The sequence below is a fragment of the Semicossyphus pulcher genome, unplaced genomic scaffold (genome assembly GCF_022749685.1).
Source record: "Semicossyphus pulcher isolate SPU_LCO1_2020_fin unplaced genomic scaffold, fSemPul1.0.p SCAF_16, whole genome shotgun sequence".
Taxonomy (NCBI): Eukaryota; Metazoa; Chordata; class Actinopteri; order Labriformes; family Labridae; genus Semicossyphus; species Semicossyphus pulcher.
In genome coordinates, this window is record NW_027211670.1 from 20,544,050 (window position 1) to 20,558,535 (window position 14,486).

Consider the following 14,486-nt stretch of genomic DNA (forward strand, 5'->3'; position numbering starts at 1 on the left):
ATACAACAGAAACATACAAAGGAACTATTTTCTATTAGTTTTAGAAAGTAGACGAGGAATCCTACCTTCTGTTTGTTGATCCTTTTCTGTTCAGCCATGAGGGTAACCAGGTTTTCTCGGGCCATCGCGACCTGCTGCGTCTCTGTGCTGTCGGGAGGAGACTCAGGGGAGTCGGAGTCCTTCTCGCTGTCGTCCTTATTGACACTTTCCTTCCTCCTCTCAGCACGCCACTTCCTCCTGCGTCTACTGCGCTCCTGCTCCCAGCTAGGAGAAAAAAATACACTTACATTTTAACTGCCAGCAATAAGGTCATAATGATCAGTTCATGCAGCTTCATTTTTATGTACGCAGTTCAAGAAGTCTGATTGTCTGAGAGATAAAAATCCGACATAAACATATAAATACTGACTCTGCAATGGTGAGCAGGTGTTTGGAGGTGTCGATCTGGATCTCCATGTTGCTGTTCTCCAGCTCCATTAGGCTCCTCCTGATCTCCATCTGCTGGCGGAAAGCATCCAGGAGCTGCTCCCTCAACTGGTCCATCTCCGCCCGACTCTGCTGGCTGGAGTGGGCCTGGACCTCGGCTACAGGTGGAGAGGAGAAAAAAGGAAGCAGTCATGACCCTGAAATAAACTGTGTGTTGTAAAGCTGCTTCAGTTGGTAGATGTTCTGTAAGAGGCAGCAGGACGAGGATTTACCCTGGACATGTCGGATGTCTGCGCGGTCTGAGTTGAGCTGGCGGCTCGCCTGATCTGCAATCTTCTTCTTGAGCCGCTGGATCTCGCTGCGCAGGTCTGAGATGATGTTTGTGTACTGGGCAATGTGGTAGGACACATTTATCAGGTTCTTCTTTACCTGAAGCCCACAGGGACAGGAAAGGCAATGTTTTAGGTAATAGATCCCATCACATAAACCACCGTATTATACTGATTTATTAGTTAAAAAACCGTCTTTAAAGCAAGTAATAAGCTCTTAACAGCTAAACTTCCTTACAAATATAAATGTGCAGTAACAAAGGGAAAGATATACGTAGTTATCTCATACAATCTGTACTTTTTCAGTGGTAAATAAAGACAGGTTAATGTGTCGTTAGCTCACCCGTGTGCGAATGCTTTTGGCACGGTCAGCGTACGTCAGCGTGTTACGAGACTCCTCGAAAGCCACGGAGGCGGGGCTTATGTGAGCGATCATGACCGTTCGGCTGTTCCCGCCCAACGAGTCCTGTCAGTCAAAGACATCAGGGTAAACACAATACATAGATGATATCTCAATCACAAAATACTGTTATTGTAAGTTAGTCCTGTGTAAGTTCTTAGTTTGCTTTACCTTCAGCAGTCGAGTCAACTTGCTGTCTCTGTAGTTGACGTACTTGTTGCCATTTTTCTCACTCAGGGCGTTGATGCAGTTGCCCAAAGCCAGCAGGGAGCGGTTGATGTGAGCCCCCTCTTTTAGCCGCTGACCCCGATTCTGAGTCTAATAGAGAGACAGAGAGATAGAGGTGAACCTCTGAGCTTCAGTGGCCATTACCTGCCTTTATTACAGAGCAAACAGCTGATTGGAAATGAGGGTAGACAGAGAGAGGGGAAATGATACTAAAGAAAGGTTCCCAGCTAGACTGAAGTCGCAGGATGTTTTGTAACTGGTTTGAGTTTTGCACAATATTTCTATTAATTCTGTAGTCATCATAGACAGTGACATTTATTATTATTATTTAACTGGTTGCCTTTTAAATGGGAGTTTAATTTCTATTGTTATATTCATATTTTATACTTCTGATTACTTGATTATTCACCCTCTCTAACCTGCACTGTCCATGTGATGTTGCAACAAAATGTTGGGAATAAATCTGTGTTCTTTTTATATTTTGAATGTTGTTGAAAGAATTTGAATTCTTACAAAGCACAACTTGAAAACTGAACTCACATTTTCAGGGGCTTAAAAATCCCTTTTCCAAACCTTGAGTCGCTGCTATGTTTCCACTCTTGCCCAGCAGATGGCGTTACTCCCCATCTTTGGTCCATTTACACTCCTCTGATCTAAATCAGCTTTCACTGACTACATGCACTCCTCTTCTTTAGAGGCAGAGAAAATGTCCCTGTTTCCTGGCGTGAGGCCACATGTGTCGTTCATCAATAGTTTAACTGCAAACCTTTCAAACTGTCTCCATGGTAAATAATGCTCTCACTCACAAACTGTGTGCATTAGTTCACAGCAGTGTTAACGTGGGCGACAATGAGAAGCACCGAAAGCAGATTCAACTTTAAAAGTGCTCGCAACAACATCGTCACTTGACTGATCATAAAGACAAAACACCACAAAAGAAAGAAAGATTTTCTCCTCTTAATGTCTGATAATAAAGCCGTGCTCTTCTCAACATGAGTATCGACTGTGTCAGTATGATACCAGAGACAATGTTCTCAGCAGAGCAGCTAACAGCGTGTAACAGGCTCTGCTGTTACATGATTTAATAGGCAGTCATGAATCTGCTTCTGATCTTGATGTTTTTCCATTTTCTTTGAAGGGTGTGATTCTTTTGTGGTGTTTTAGTTCTGTTACATTTTCATTTTCCTTCACTTAATAAAATATTCATCAAAGTAATAAACATAAATTTGTTATATAACTGTTTTATGACGCAATCTTGTTCAGACGATGGTTCAAAAAGGGAGAGAGAAGATGTACGATTGTTTAAGTTGAAGAGATATAAGAAGCTTTTACTCACAATCACAACGTTGTTTATGCAAATAAACTTTTGATGTCTTGTCATGTTCATGAAATGTTCAAGTCCACACTGTGAGATTATTCTGTTGTCTTTAGTATAAATAGTAAAAATTTGAGGGTTGGACATCAGCAAAACTAGAGAATGAACAGTACTCCATGTAAACATGTATAAAACCGGGCATGTACGATAATATTACATTATTGCGAAGCAAAAGTAGCATTTATTGTTGCAGCTCGTTAAAGTTTGTTATATTGCTTGTATGTAAACATCTTAAATCAGTTCCTCGATCGCACTTCACAAGCAGACGTGATCGTGCATTTGCAGTTGCAGCTCCTAAACTCTGGAACAGTCTACCCCAGAACATTGGGTCGGCTGAATCTGTGGTCGGTTTTAAACGGCTGCTAAAAACAGATTTCTTTAGGCCAGCGTGTTCATAATTTCTGTCCGTGCATCATGTTTGTATATGTGTATGAATGTATGTTATGTGTGTTTTATGTATATGTATGTATGTTGTACGTATGCCTGTCTGCCTGCTTGGGATTTCACTTTAGCGCTCTCATGTAAAGCACTTTGTAAATGTGTGTGTTTAAAAGCTGATGTACAAATAAAGTTACTATTCTGTTAATTTTAAAGTGACTTCAAAAATGAGGAATGAGTGGAAGTCATAAAACTGAAATATTGAATCAAAGTGCCAAAGTTTTAACTTCCCTTTCACTGTCGTGATCCCATTTGCCAAAGGGTTGGTGTATTACTTTAATAAACTGCATAGTGGGCCATAATGGCAGATATAAAGAGGCTTTTATGAAACTCCCTGAGGTTTATGGGAACCTCAATCCTCTGGTCTGTTGTAAAGATGTGCTGCCAAGCTTCCCCCGTGAGCAGACTGCAGCTTAGAGCAGACAGACCCACAGAGCAGAGCCGTGTAGTTGCCAGTCTATACATGTGTAATGTTTCCATGCACAGTTTAAAGAAGCTGTGTGTGCTACAGGGACAAGGACAAACTCTTTGAACTTAAAGTTTGGCGACAAAAATAACTTTACCAGCTGTCAAACGATCAATGAAACATCATTTCTGCCACACACACCTGTGCTGCTCGCTCGGAGCCGGCGAGGTCGATCATGAAGAGGCGTGCGAAGCGGACCTCCTGCATGACGTCTCGACAGCGGCTCTGCTGCTTGACGGCCACCTGCAGCACGGCGTGGGAGCGAGATGACGTCTGATTGGCGGCTGTGGGCTCCTGGGTGCGCTGTTTGTTGCCCCTCACCAGCAACTCCATGATCTGAAAACACACGATAGACTTTATTAAATCTCAATCTTTGTATGTTAATAAATGAAAACTTGTGCTTTCAGGTAGCTTGTCGAACCTCTTGTGCATTGATGGTGGACACTTCAGTGATGCCGGCCACCTGAATCACTCCTTTAGAGTCTTCTCTCAGGTCCAAGAAGCCTGACGATGGGTTCAGCAGGTCACGGATCATCTCATTGTAGATCTAAAAGACACATATATACACAAAATCATCAGTTAAATCGTAGTTAAATACACTTTTACACCTTTAAGTTCAAGACATATTTCAGCTTGGAGGTAGTTTATGTGCTCAAAAGGCCCCATTCAGTTTTTCAGGCCACCTACACGGACCAAAAAAAACATCAAGTGCTATATTTTCAGCAACATGTCATTTAGAAACCACGGCTCTTTGGGTGGCGGGCCGTCATCAGTCGGTGTCAGTGCTCTCCTTTCACTAAAGGAAAACTCAGGTGACTTCTCCGGGCTGAGACTGATGGTGCTGCACAAGACCCCAGACCCACATTAAAGCTCAGAGCAGGAAGTGACATCCTGGAAAGTGACCGCTGCACGACAAACCGCGGGGAGGTCGGAGCTGTAATGACAGCTTTTATTTGTCGAGCACACTTCAGCCACAAACCGTGAAAGGGGGAAGCTTTTACTGACACTGACAGTTGGTGTTATTATGTTTTCCATCTGTGCTCTTTCATGGCAGGTAAAGGACACTGTCTCAATTCAGGTTCGTCCACACTTATAGCTGCTGTTTTAGCAAAGCATGCATTAGTGGGTTCACACCGACAATTATGGCAAAATGCAGTGAAAGCACGTTTAAGTACTTCCTTTTTCATTTAGTTTAATGAAGCTGAATTAAAGGCAAGAAACAGGCCGGCAGACATAAATATATAGAAATAACAAACAAGTCACTCATTTTTTCCTACCCCTTATCTACTTTTTAATAACTACAACACAAACATACACCCAGTGTCAGTAGCAGAAACAATAAATACATAAATAAATTAATACATTTAACAAGCTAAGGGTAATTAAGACAACACATAACACTGTTGGGCACACTAGTGGCTCTTTGTGACGGTTTACTGGTTTAGTTCAGTCTCATGTTTAAAATGTTTAAACACTGTTTGACTTTGGGGTCTAGACTCCGACCTCATCACTCCCTGAACATTTGTTTTTAGGAAGAAATTTAGGGAGTGATGAGATAATCTCATGAAGCTCCTGTGAGGAACTTTCAGTTTGTGCTGATGTTGGCGACCCATGTGGACAAAGTGGTACCTCTTAGGCCTTTGCTGATCTTGTCCAAAAAATCTCTCTGCTTTCTTTTAACATTCAAACATGTCACTCGCTGTGAATCTTTGCTGTGGAAAATATTATAAATTGGCTGATTTGACAGCACAAAGTTAATCGCCTCATTTGACACCAACCCCTGACAGTGGTTGCATGCATTCTCACAGGAGCTTTAAATCCCCCCCGAGCCTGCAGGTGGATGCTGGGGTGGTGGTGGGGCTGAAAGACTGAGCGCAGTACTGGTGCAGGGCAGCGGTGGCAATGACAGAGCACAGGGAGAGATGGGACATTTTGCAGCTTGAATAGACAGCCCAATTTGGAGGGAGCGTTCGTCATCTGATTGTGGAAATTAGCCATGTAAAGTGTGTATAGCAATGCAGCTCGAGTTGACTGCCTGAACTAGCTCACAGGCGTTGCTCCATTTAATTTACCGGTAGTTCAAAGTGCATAATTTTTCTTTGAACGAAATACTAATGTCAGCGGGCTTAAAAAGACAACGAGAGAAAGCAAATTTACAAGTCTTAGTTTAGTTTATTAGCATGCTAACTTTTGCTACTTATCCCTTTACATAAAACACAGCTGAGTTTGAAACTAAACTTCTGTCCTCATGATGGTGGTAAATGACGTGTTAGAGGATCAGCAACATCAGCAACATTCATCCTGAGGTCATCTTTGTTTGGGGCAGTTTAACACGGACCAAATGTCTTTGCATCCATCCAACAGTAAATATTTTAGTGCGGGATCCTTAATGTGACAAGAGTTGTAAAACAAAACCACAAAACCAAAACAAACCCTATGAACATGTGAGGTGTAAAGAATAACTTACAGTTGCTTTTTTTTTTATCCCTACAGATTCGAGTTATTTGCGTGTGTTTGTGTGCATGTGTTTTAGAGATTGCACGCATGATTTGAACAAGCAAAGCAGCAGATGTGTGCTCATCGCTCCGTCAGGCTGTAAAATGGAGTTTAACCTCTTTGTGGCGAGGCGGCGGTGGCAACCGATCGCTCCCTGGAAACGGCAAACACACACGTCACGCGCAGCCTTGTGTCGGGACTCATCCGGAAGAGTTCAGCACAGGCCAGAGAACATCCAGACTCTGTGATTGGCAATTTAATAGGAAAATGTTCACTTCCACCCACCCACAGCGCCATTAAAGAGCCAGGCCTTAATAACATTGTCAATCACTGAACATAATGATAGCTTTTGGCGCTGAGAAACACAAAATGTAATTTCAATGTCTGATGTTAACCCTCCTCCTCGCTTTGTTCCCAAAAAGTGCTGCCATTTTCAGACTCTTCTTTCACATTTGCTCTTTTTATACAAGGTTGTATTCAGAATCGGCCTCTTTGTCCCTTTATATTCTTTATCTCCCAACACTCGTTTTTTTCTCATTTCCTTTCCCGACACGATCTGAACAAATCTGACTCACTCCTCTTCATATTCATGCGGCATCCTTTTCCAGGAGGACGCTATGACAGACAGATTACTCACTTAAACTCATGAAAAAACGATGCTGAATGAGGCAGCGTTTTAAAGGTTTACAGGATGTATTTCCTGTATTTCAAAAACCAAGTAGCTCTTACATGCAAGGTGAAAAGTGCAAAGAGATCATTGGAGACTATTTATACAGTATGCTTGTTAGGTTCATCGGTGGCTCAAGGTACAAAGGTACGTTTTGTGTCGGCATGAGAGAAAAAATTAAATCAATAGCTGAATACTATTTGTTCTCCAGAGAATACACCGGAGAGACAAGCAAGACAAGTATAATGATACAATTTAGCTGCAATCTACTTGGACTACTGGTGTGTTTAGCCCATTATTGTTTGACCGTAGAAGAAAAAAGAGAGAAAAAACAATAAATAAAAACAATAAGGGGGAAAAACCTGATAAATGGGTGAAATAGCGGCTTAATTTGGCTTTTCAGACCACCACTGAAAACAGAACATGTCAAAGATAGCGAATAACCATCGTTAACGGTCTTTGGACAAAACCAAAGAAACGACAACTTTGGGTTTATTTATGGTTCACAACAAGACATGTGGCCGTCTATCACTTATATTTGAGAGACGGTTTTCTGAAGAAGGCTTTTCAAGGTAGTAGCAGTAAGCCTGAACAAAGCAAGGTGAAGCAAGTGCACGTGTAAAGCCCCTTTCAAAGACATTTATAAAGGTGCTTTACATAAGACAGATAAAAAACTGCCTATAAGATGACACCTAAAAGAAACACAAGGCTTATAAAATCATGTGGAATCAACGTGTTCTGCAAAGTCTAAGCTTCTCTGCAGGGCTGTGGATGACGACGCCAGCTCAGCTCATTTCAGATTAAAAGGACAGTAGTAAAAGGACACCGGTCGTATCTCCCTCCAATTGGCGTCAGCTAACAGCCTCAGATCTTATCAGTGTAAAGAGAGGACGGCTAAATCAGATGTTCTAATTGTGTCGTTGACAGAAACCTACATGGATAAGGACAATTCAAGTTTAAGGAAATCATAAGGAATGTTTAAAATGAACTGCAACTTAACTTTGCATTAACTTGGAGAATAAATGTGGATGTAAGTAGAAGAAAAAACGTTTAAGATTCTGACCTCGAGATAGGACATGGAGACGCTGTACGCCATGTCGTCACTGGTCTCCTCGATGGCACGGAACAGGTCGTTCAGCGTCCGCACGTAGATGCCCGGCTCCTTGTCTGTCCCCAACATGGTGTAAGTCTTCCCACAACCTGACAACAGAGAACATTTAACAAATATAAATTGGTATGGCCTGTCATGCTCAATTACATCAGGTAATAGTGAAACTTTTAAAGAGGGGGTAGACACAGATATAATGTAACAATGTTGGATGTCCAGACTAAACGTGGGTGAAGTTTTTTCTACAAGCTGCACTTTGTGACGCCACAAAGTGCAGCCAATCGGAAGAAAGCAGGCTTGTAGGGGCGGGGTTTGTTAAAGGGACAGAGCTGACTGAGTCGTTTCAGGCAGAGTCTTCACAGAGCAGCAGTGTGAGAAAAATGACCTGAGTTTTTTTTAACTGTAAATTATGCTAAGCTACCCCACAGGTATCACAGATTGAATGTTGGGCCTTTAATGTTGTCTCCTTAAAGAGTGCTGTTATGAAGGGAGATAAAACACCCACAGCTGGTTGGATTATTTATCCAGGTATGTGGCAGACTTTGTTTTAAAGGGTCTGTCTTATTTCAGCTGAGACTTCTGTTTATTTTCATTAACATAATTAACTCTTTATTGTTAAACTTTGGGTTTTTATATGGATGTTACAGCTGTCCAGGAAATCATTTTCTTTTAAGCAAACTCTTGAAAAGAAAGAATACGAGATTTAATAGTTTTGCGATGGTAATTTTACAATCATTAAACTACAAGAGAAAACAACATGATGTCAAGTACGGAAGCCCTAGCGGACATGCATCCATACATTATATTTACTCCCTTCTCCGGTGATAATGACTTATTTCTGGTCGTTTTCTTGAGATCTGTTTCCATTAGCTTTTCTTTTAACAATCACATATACAGTAGTTTAAAATAGTGAACCAAAGTCAACACTATGTTCTGGCCCAAACACCTTTACGGAAGCTGAAATGCTTAAGCGAGAAGCGAAGTGTTTATTGTCTCTGTAAGTTCAGGATGTGCCGTAGTAATTAGTCCCTTGCTGGCCTGACTGCACAGTCACACACGGTGCATATAAACACTGAAATTCGCGTGTTTACTTCAACACCAGAAGCAAAAAAGAGCTGTCATTCTGTGAGACAGATGGACAGACAGAAGGCAGATGAATCAGTGAGACAGATGGGTACCTTGATGGACAAATAGTGCCGAGCTAGTCTTTGACAATCTGTCTGTGCCCACTTGAAATGTGGGAGGTAAAGAATGACTCATTTTCTGATCACACCTGGACTCAAATTAAAAACAGACGTGGATAAGATGTGTCATTGTTTTCCTGACGCTTCCCACACACACTCACACACACACACAAACCTGTGGGTCCGTAGGCAAACACGGTGGCATTGTAGCCTGATATGAGGCCCTCGATCAGTCCTTTGGTCGTCGCTCTGTACACCTCGTCCTGCACAGGGAGCAGAAAATGCACTTCAAGAACTAGCACCTTCTAGGAATACAACTTCTGTGCAACGCTGGGTCAGACTTCATGCATTTTCTGTTTTATTTGATCTTTTATTTTCTAACCTGGCTGGCTGAGTAGTCGAACGCAACGTCAAACATGTACGTCTTCTCCCTGGAGCGGTTGGCACGCAGGATGTCGTCAGGGTCCTCCATGGGGTCCATCAGAACCACCACCTAATAAGATAGGAAAGAGAGACCCATATTGAGGTTGTTTGTGTTTATGTTGACACTTAAATGTTTACAGGTTTCTAGAACACCCACACACATGCTTTTATATTGTCTCGAGGTAGTCTTGTATGAAACTAATAAATTAAGCTAAAGAAAAGAAAGAAGAGAAGGATAAGAGGATGAACAAAGGATGCACAGTCTCAGCAGGTGTCTCCAAGCCAAGCCGCCTATTTACTTGATCATATCTAGCTTGTCGATCACTTTCGATAGCTAAGCTAACAAGCAAAGGCGACCTCAATACCAGCTTTAAAATGCGGCAAAAGTAAGGCAACAAAAGGAGGCAAAACAATCCTGAAATACAAAATTATAGTGGCCATTACATTAAATGATAATATGAGTTTCACACAGCTGTCAATGGGAAATAAAAAAGCTGTTAAAAAGACAGGCCGCACAGCCGGAGCATCAGCTGTCTGGGTCAGCTAAAACAGAATGCAGATGTCCCTCTGTCTGCTGCAGATGTTTGATTCTGCTGCAACAATACATCAGGAACACTTTAAACACAAGACAATCACAGCTCAGTAATCTGATATATCCACACAGCAAGACTCTAATGTGTCTATTATCCATTCATTTGATCAATTAAAGGTGGCTGCACGCTGCCCAGGCCAACTCCAACCAACACCAACTGTCAGGTCAGTGTGCGCCGACAGTCTGTGTTTGTCGGACGGAGCTGTTCGAGTTTGACACGTCCAGTCGGGTTTGGTGGAGTCGTGAAAAGTTGGACCACAGTCTCCTCCTAGCTCTTCTTGATTGCTGCCTCTCCTGTACACGCCTAACAGCTTTAAAGGCCAGGTAGACCACCTCCACTTCGTCTATGTAAAATAAAGCAAAAAAAAGTAGGCAACAAAAGTCGGTCCTGTCAGCTTGTGTCTGAGTAGTGTGGAGCTGGCAGTTGGTTTCCGGAACATTCTAAAGACTGAAACCAGCAACTGCCAACTTTAGAATGTTGAGGTGAGTCGGGTTAGTCAAGCTTTCTCCTTTTTGTCAGGAGGTTTGGTAAAGTAACTTGTAGTGTCAGAAGCTGGACATTTATTCATTTCCTTTCTGCCAGAGACCAAGTCATCTTTGCTCAAGTCCCAAGCAAGTCTCAAGTCATTTTTTCTTGGCAAGTCAAGTCAAGTCACAGGTTATGTCAAGTCAACTCAAGTCCTTAGTTAAGGCAAGTCAAGTCACTTATTTTTCACCCAAGATACAGCACTGTAACCTGTACTATCCACTCTTTATAAAGAGAAAAGACGAGGTGTTAGTAGCCCGTCTAATAATGATATTATTGGTCAATTTATACAACCTGTTAAAAAGTATGACAATGAATTGTATCTGTATTATCTCGGCACAGACGCAGCCATGATGATGGTCTGCTCTGAGACCGTATTGAGTAGTAACGAGTACGATTGATGAGCCTTCTCTTTGGGGGCTTTGAAGTTGCGTGTTGCCATAGCGAGGAGTTTGACTGACATCATGACAATCACATACCGGGGAGCGTTTTGAGTCGCCCAATCATGATTCCCAGTTTGCGCTGACTGAAACTTGACAACATTGAATTTGATCATTTCATATTTAACAGCTAACATTCAAACTTATGAACACACTCGAGTCATCCTGCCTCAAGTCATCAAAACAGTGACTCGAGTCGACTCGGGTCCAAGTCACCAAGTCTCAAGTTTCTGCAGACTTGTTTACCAGCCTTTCCACACTTTTGATCAAGCCAAGTGGTTTTAATGAAACACATTAACTGAATGAGGTCAGTGGGGCGACACGTTCTGTGAATTCAGCTGATCCTACCTGGAAGGTAATTTGTATTTGTGACAATAAATACTCTCAAGTTCGGCTCACTCCAACACTTTTTGTAATCCTATTTGTGTCTTCATCTTCCTCCAGAGAAAACACTGGGCTGAATCCTGAGTTTACCAAGTAATACTAAACACATACTGTAGGTTAAGATCACATACAGACTGTGCAGCTTCAAATTAATCTGGTCTGAAAGAAAACAAATGACTTACAGCTGTCACATACAAAAGAAATGATCCATAAAATAAAGGAAATTATCAAGTCGCTATGTCTACATTTCATCACCTTGTGTTGTAAAAGAAAATGGGAATGTCAATGGAAAGCGAAACTCCCCAGTATACGTCAGGCTGTCCTTGTGACAAGAACAGCTCAGGGACACTTCATAGCATGTACGCATGAATGCAAATAAGCATCCACTCAGGCCATCTGCCATGTTCTGAATGCTGCTTACAGAACATAATGCCTAAACCAAGAGCCAACATGTCAAGGACATTCAAACAGTGGCGTCTGGAGGAGAGAGAGACGTCTTGACGGCCGAAGATGTAAAGCAGAAGAATACGGGAAGACTGAGATGTCTCATTGTTCCTGTTGTGCTCTGAGACAAAGCTGAGGCTTAACTGACATTATCGGCAAATCGCAGCTCTCTAAGGACATCTCAGGGACAGATTCTGAATAGAAATAGCAGCATGACATCGGAGGGAAATCATTATAATTGTGTTGACAAATCACTGAATCAGAGTGGCTGCAACCTGCGGCACAGGCTGACAGCAGCTCACGGAAATGTATGCCCCTCACAGATTTGATTCCGCTTGTTTTGTATTTGGCCGAAAAGTCAATAAATTACAAGATAGTAGAGAGGAAAATAAGGTGCTTCAACACTCGATCTATCAATTCAAATTACAGTTAGACATCTGAGGGGTTATGGACTGCACTTATAAAGCACCTTTCTAGTCTTCCCACCACTCAAAGCTGCTTTTACACTACATGTCACATTCACACACTCATTCACACACTGATGGCCTAAGTGTCAATCTCCAAACAGATCTATGCCCATTCATACCCAATGGCTAGGCCTTTGGGAGCAATTCAATATATATATATATCAATATATATAGACAATAACATGCTGTTTGTTCTTTGTATAATGTTTGCTGAGTAAAAAATATGTTACAGAAAAAAGGCAGTACAGAGAGCCCTCCAGTTTACATCAGATGTGACCGTGGGGAAGCTGAAAGTGAGCCAGGTTTTTCAGCTGATCGGTACAGTCCAGCGCTGAGCCTGGAGAGTCCTCAGAGGCCTGTAACGCTGAAGCACCCGGCTTGTTTGATGACCCCCTCAACCAGTGAGCCGCTCACTTTGAAGCCCCTCGATTGAAATTCAAGAGGAGAGAAAGGGAGAGAGGCGGGAGAGGTGAATGCAACATGTGCTCGTTCCTCGAGTTTACTGGGTTAGAAATTTGTCTCTTCGTGCCATTTTTCCAAGAATTTAATCCTTGCATGCACGTAGAAGACGAGGAGCCATGTGTGCAGCACTTGATGCTCCTCTCTATCCTCCCCCTCCTACCCCCTCTTCCGCCTCCCCATCCTCTTAACTTCCTGCTTCTCCTCTAACTTTGCACAGCGTCCAGCTTCAATGACGCAAGAGTTCTGATCGCATTTCACAGGAAAGATATCAGAACAACCGGTTCCCTCTCTTTCTATCAGACGCACTTAAGGTCAGAGGCACTTAAGCCACTTAAAGGCAGCCTTTCCGGTGACCTTCAGAGCCACAGTGAGTCTCGACTGAAGAGTCAGTCTATTAAGAAATGGCAATGAGACAGAGTGATGAGCGTATGAGTCCAAGCAGCAGCAGGACTGTGTTCAAACAAGGTGGATTCATCTAAAAATATGTCCAAATTATCTGAAGAGTTTGGAGTAGGCTTGCAGTGTTTTCTACATCAACATGCTCTGCAGTCCCATTTTTATTCATATACAAAATGTTGTGTAATTTTGCAGTTGAACTTGACTCCTCCTCCAGGTGTCATATCGTGGTTATGAAGGTGTCATGTCAGTCTTATGCACACCCCTTCGAAGAAAGTGTTAGCAAAAAACAAAACCCGATGAAAAGACGCCAAACTTCAATAATACGCCACGAAACACAAACTCCCTGTTTGCTATTCTTCAAATATATCAATCTGAACCAAATTTCAGATGTTCTAAGATATTACAGCCGTCTCCATTAATTCATTAAACTAAACTAATTCCCATAGAGCAGGCCCCTGATCGAACTCCTTAATGAAACATATAAACAGGTGTAGTAACCAACAGGTGTAGTGTTTGAGGTATATGTGTTTTTTATTTTACCTTAAGATTTTATTTGTTGTTTTTTTCCAATCTCACAGTTTTTAGTATTATTTTTTTAAATGTTTTTATCATTGTCTTCCCCTTTTAATTTTATTTAATTATTTTAAATTATATTATTACAATTTACTTTTTTTTGCGTGTGTTGTGGGTTATTGTTTTTAAGGGGTTGGGTGGGGAGAGGGATGGATAGGAATTAGAGATAGACCGATATGTTTTTTCAAGGGCCGATACCGATACCGATTATTAGTAGTCAAGGAGGCCGTTAACCGATATTTGGAGCCGATATTCATTTGCAGTAAAAGTTAAAATATTGGCATCAAAAATTTTGAATAATACAAACTCCAACACTTAACTTTGTTTAAATGCCTTTAAGCATATGTTTATTAAACAAACAAACAAAAAGCGCAGGGAGTTCCCAGGGTCAGCAGCATCTCTTATAAAGTTCACTGAAAATTTAAATAAATAAATAATAACTTCCTGAAGTTTTATTAAGTAAATAAAACAAAGTTAAATAAAATTTGCAAAGATATGACATTTTCTCCTCTCCGCTGTGTGTTTTAGCACTCTGCACTCTTATCGGCCGTCAGATAAAAAAAAAAAAAAAAAAAAAAAAATGGCCGATGCCAATGTGCGTCAAAATGCCGAATATCGACGCCAATAATCAGCCCGGCAGATAATCGGTCGATCCCTAA

The 14,486-nt window shown here is 41.7% G+C and overlaps 1 protein-coding gene across 1 annotated transcript in view; it reads right to left on the reverse strand.

The window, feature by feature from the left end:
• Positions 1–14,486, reverse strand: part of kif19 (kinesin family member 19) — a 41,525-nt gene that overhangs the window by 4,406 nt on the left and 22,633 nt on the right. Inside the window, exons 3-12 of the mRNA XM_069664796.1 lie at positions 9,500–9,610; positions 9,293–9,380; positions 7,889–8,025; positions 4,084–4,209; positions 3,804–3,998; positions 1,327–1,473; positions 1,099–1,221; positions 699–855; positions 410–584; positions 66–264 (exon numbers count right to left, since the gene is read on the reverse strand). Of these exons, the coding sequence (XP_069520897.1) occupies positions 66–264; positions 410–584; positions 699–855; positions 1,099–1,221; positions 1,327–1,473; positions 3,804–3,998; positions 4,084–4,209; positions 7,889–8,025; positions 9,293–9,380; positions 9,500–9,610 (1,458 nt within the window). The remainder of the gene's footprint in view (positions 1–65; positions 265–409; positions 585–698; positions 856–1,098; positions 1,222–1,326; positions 1,474–3,803; positions 3,999–4,083; positions 4,210–7,888; positions 8,026–9,292; positions 9,381–9,499; positions 9,611–14,486) is intronic.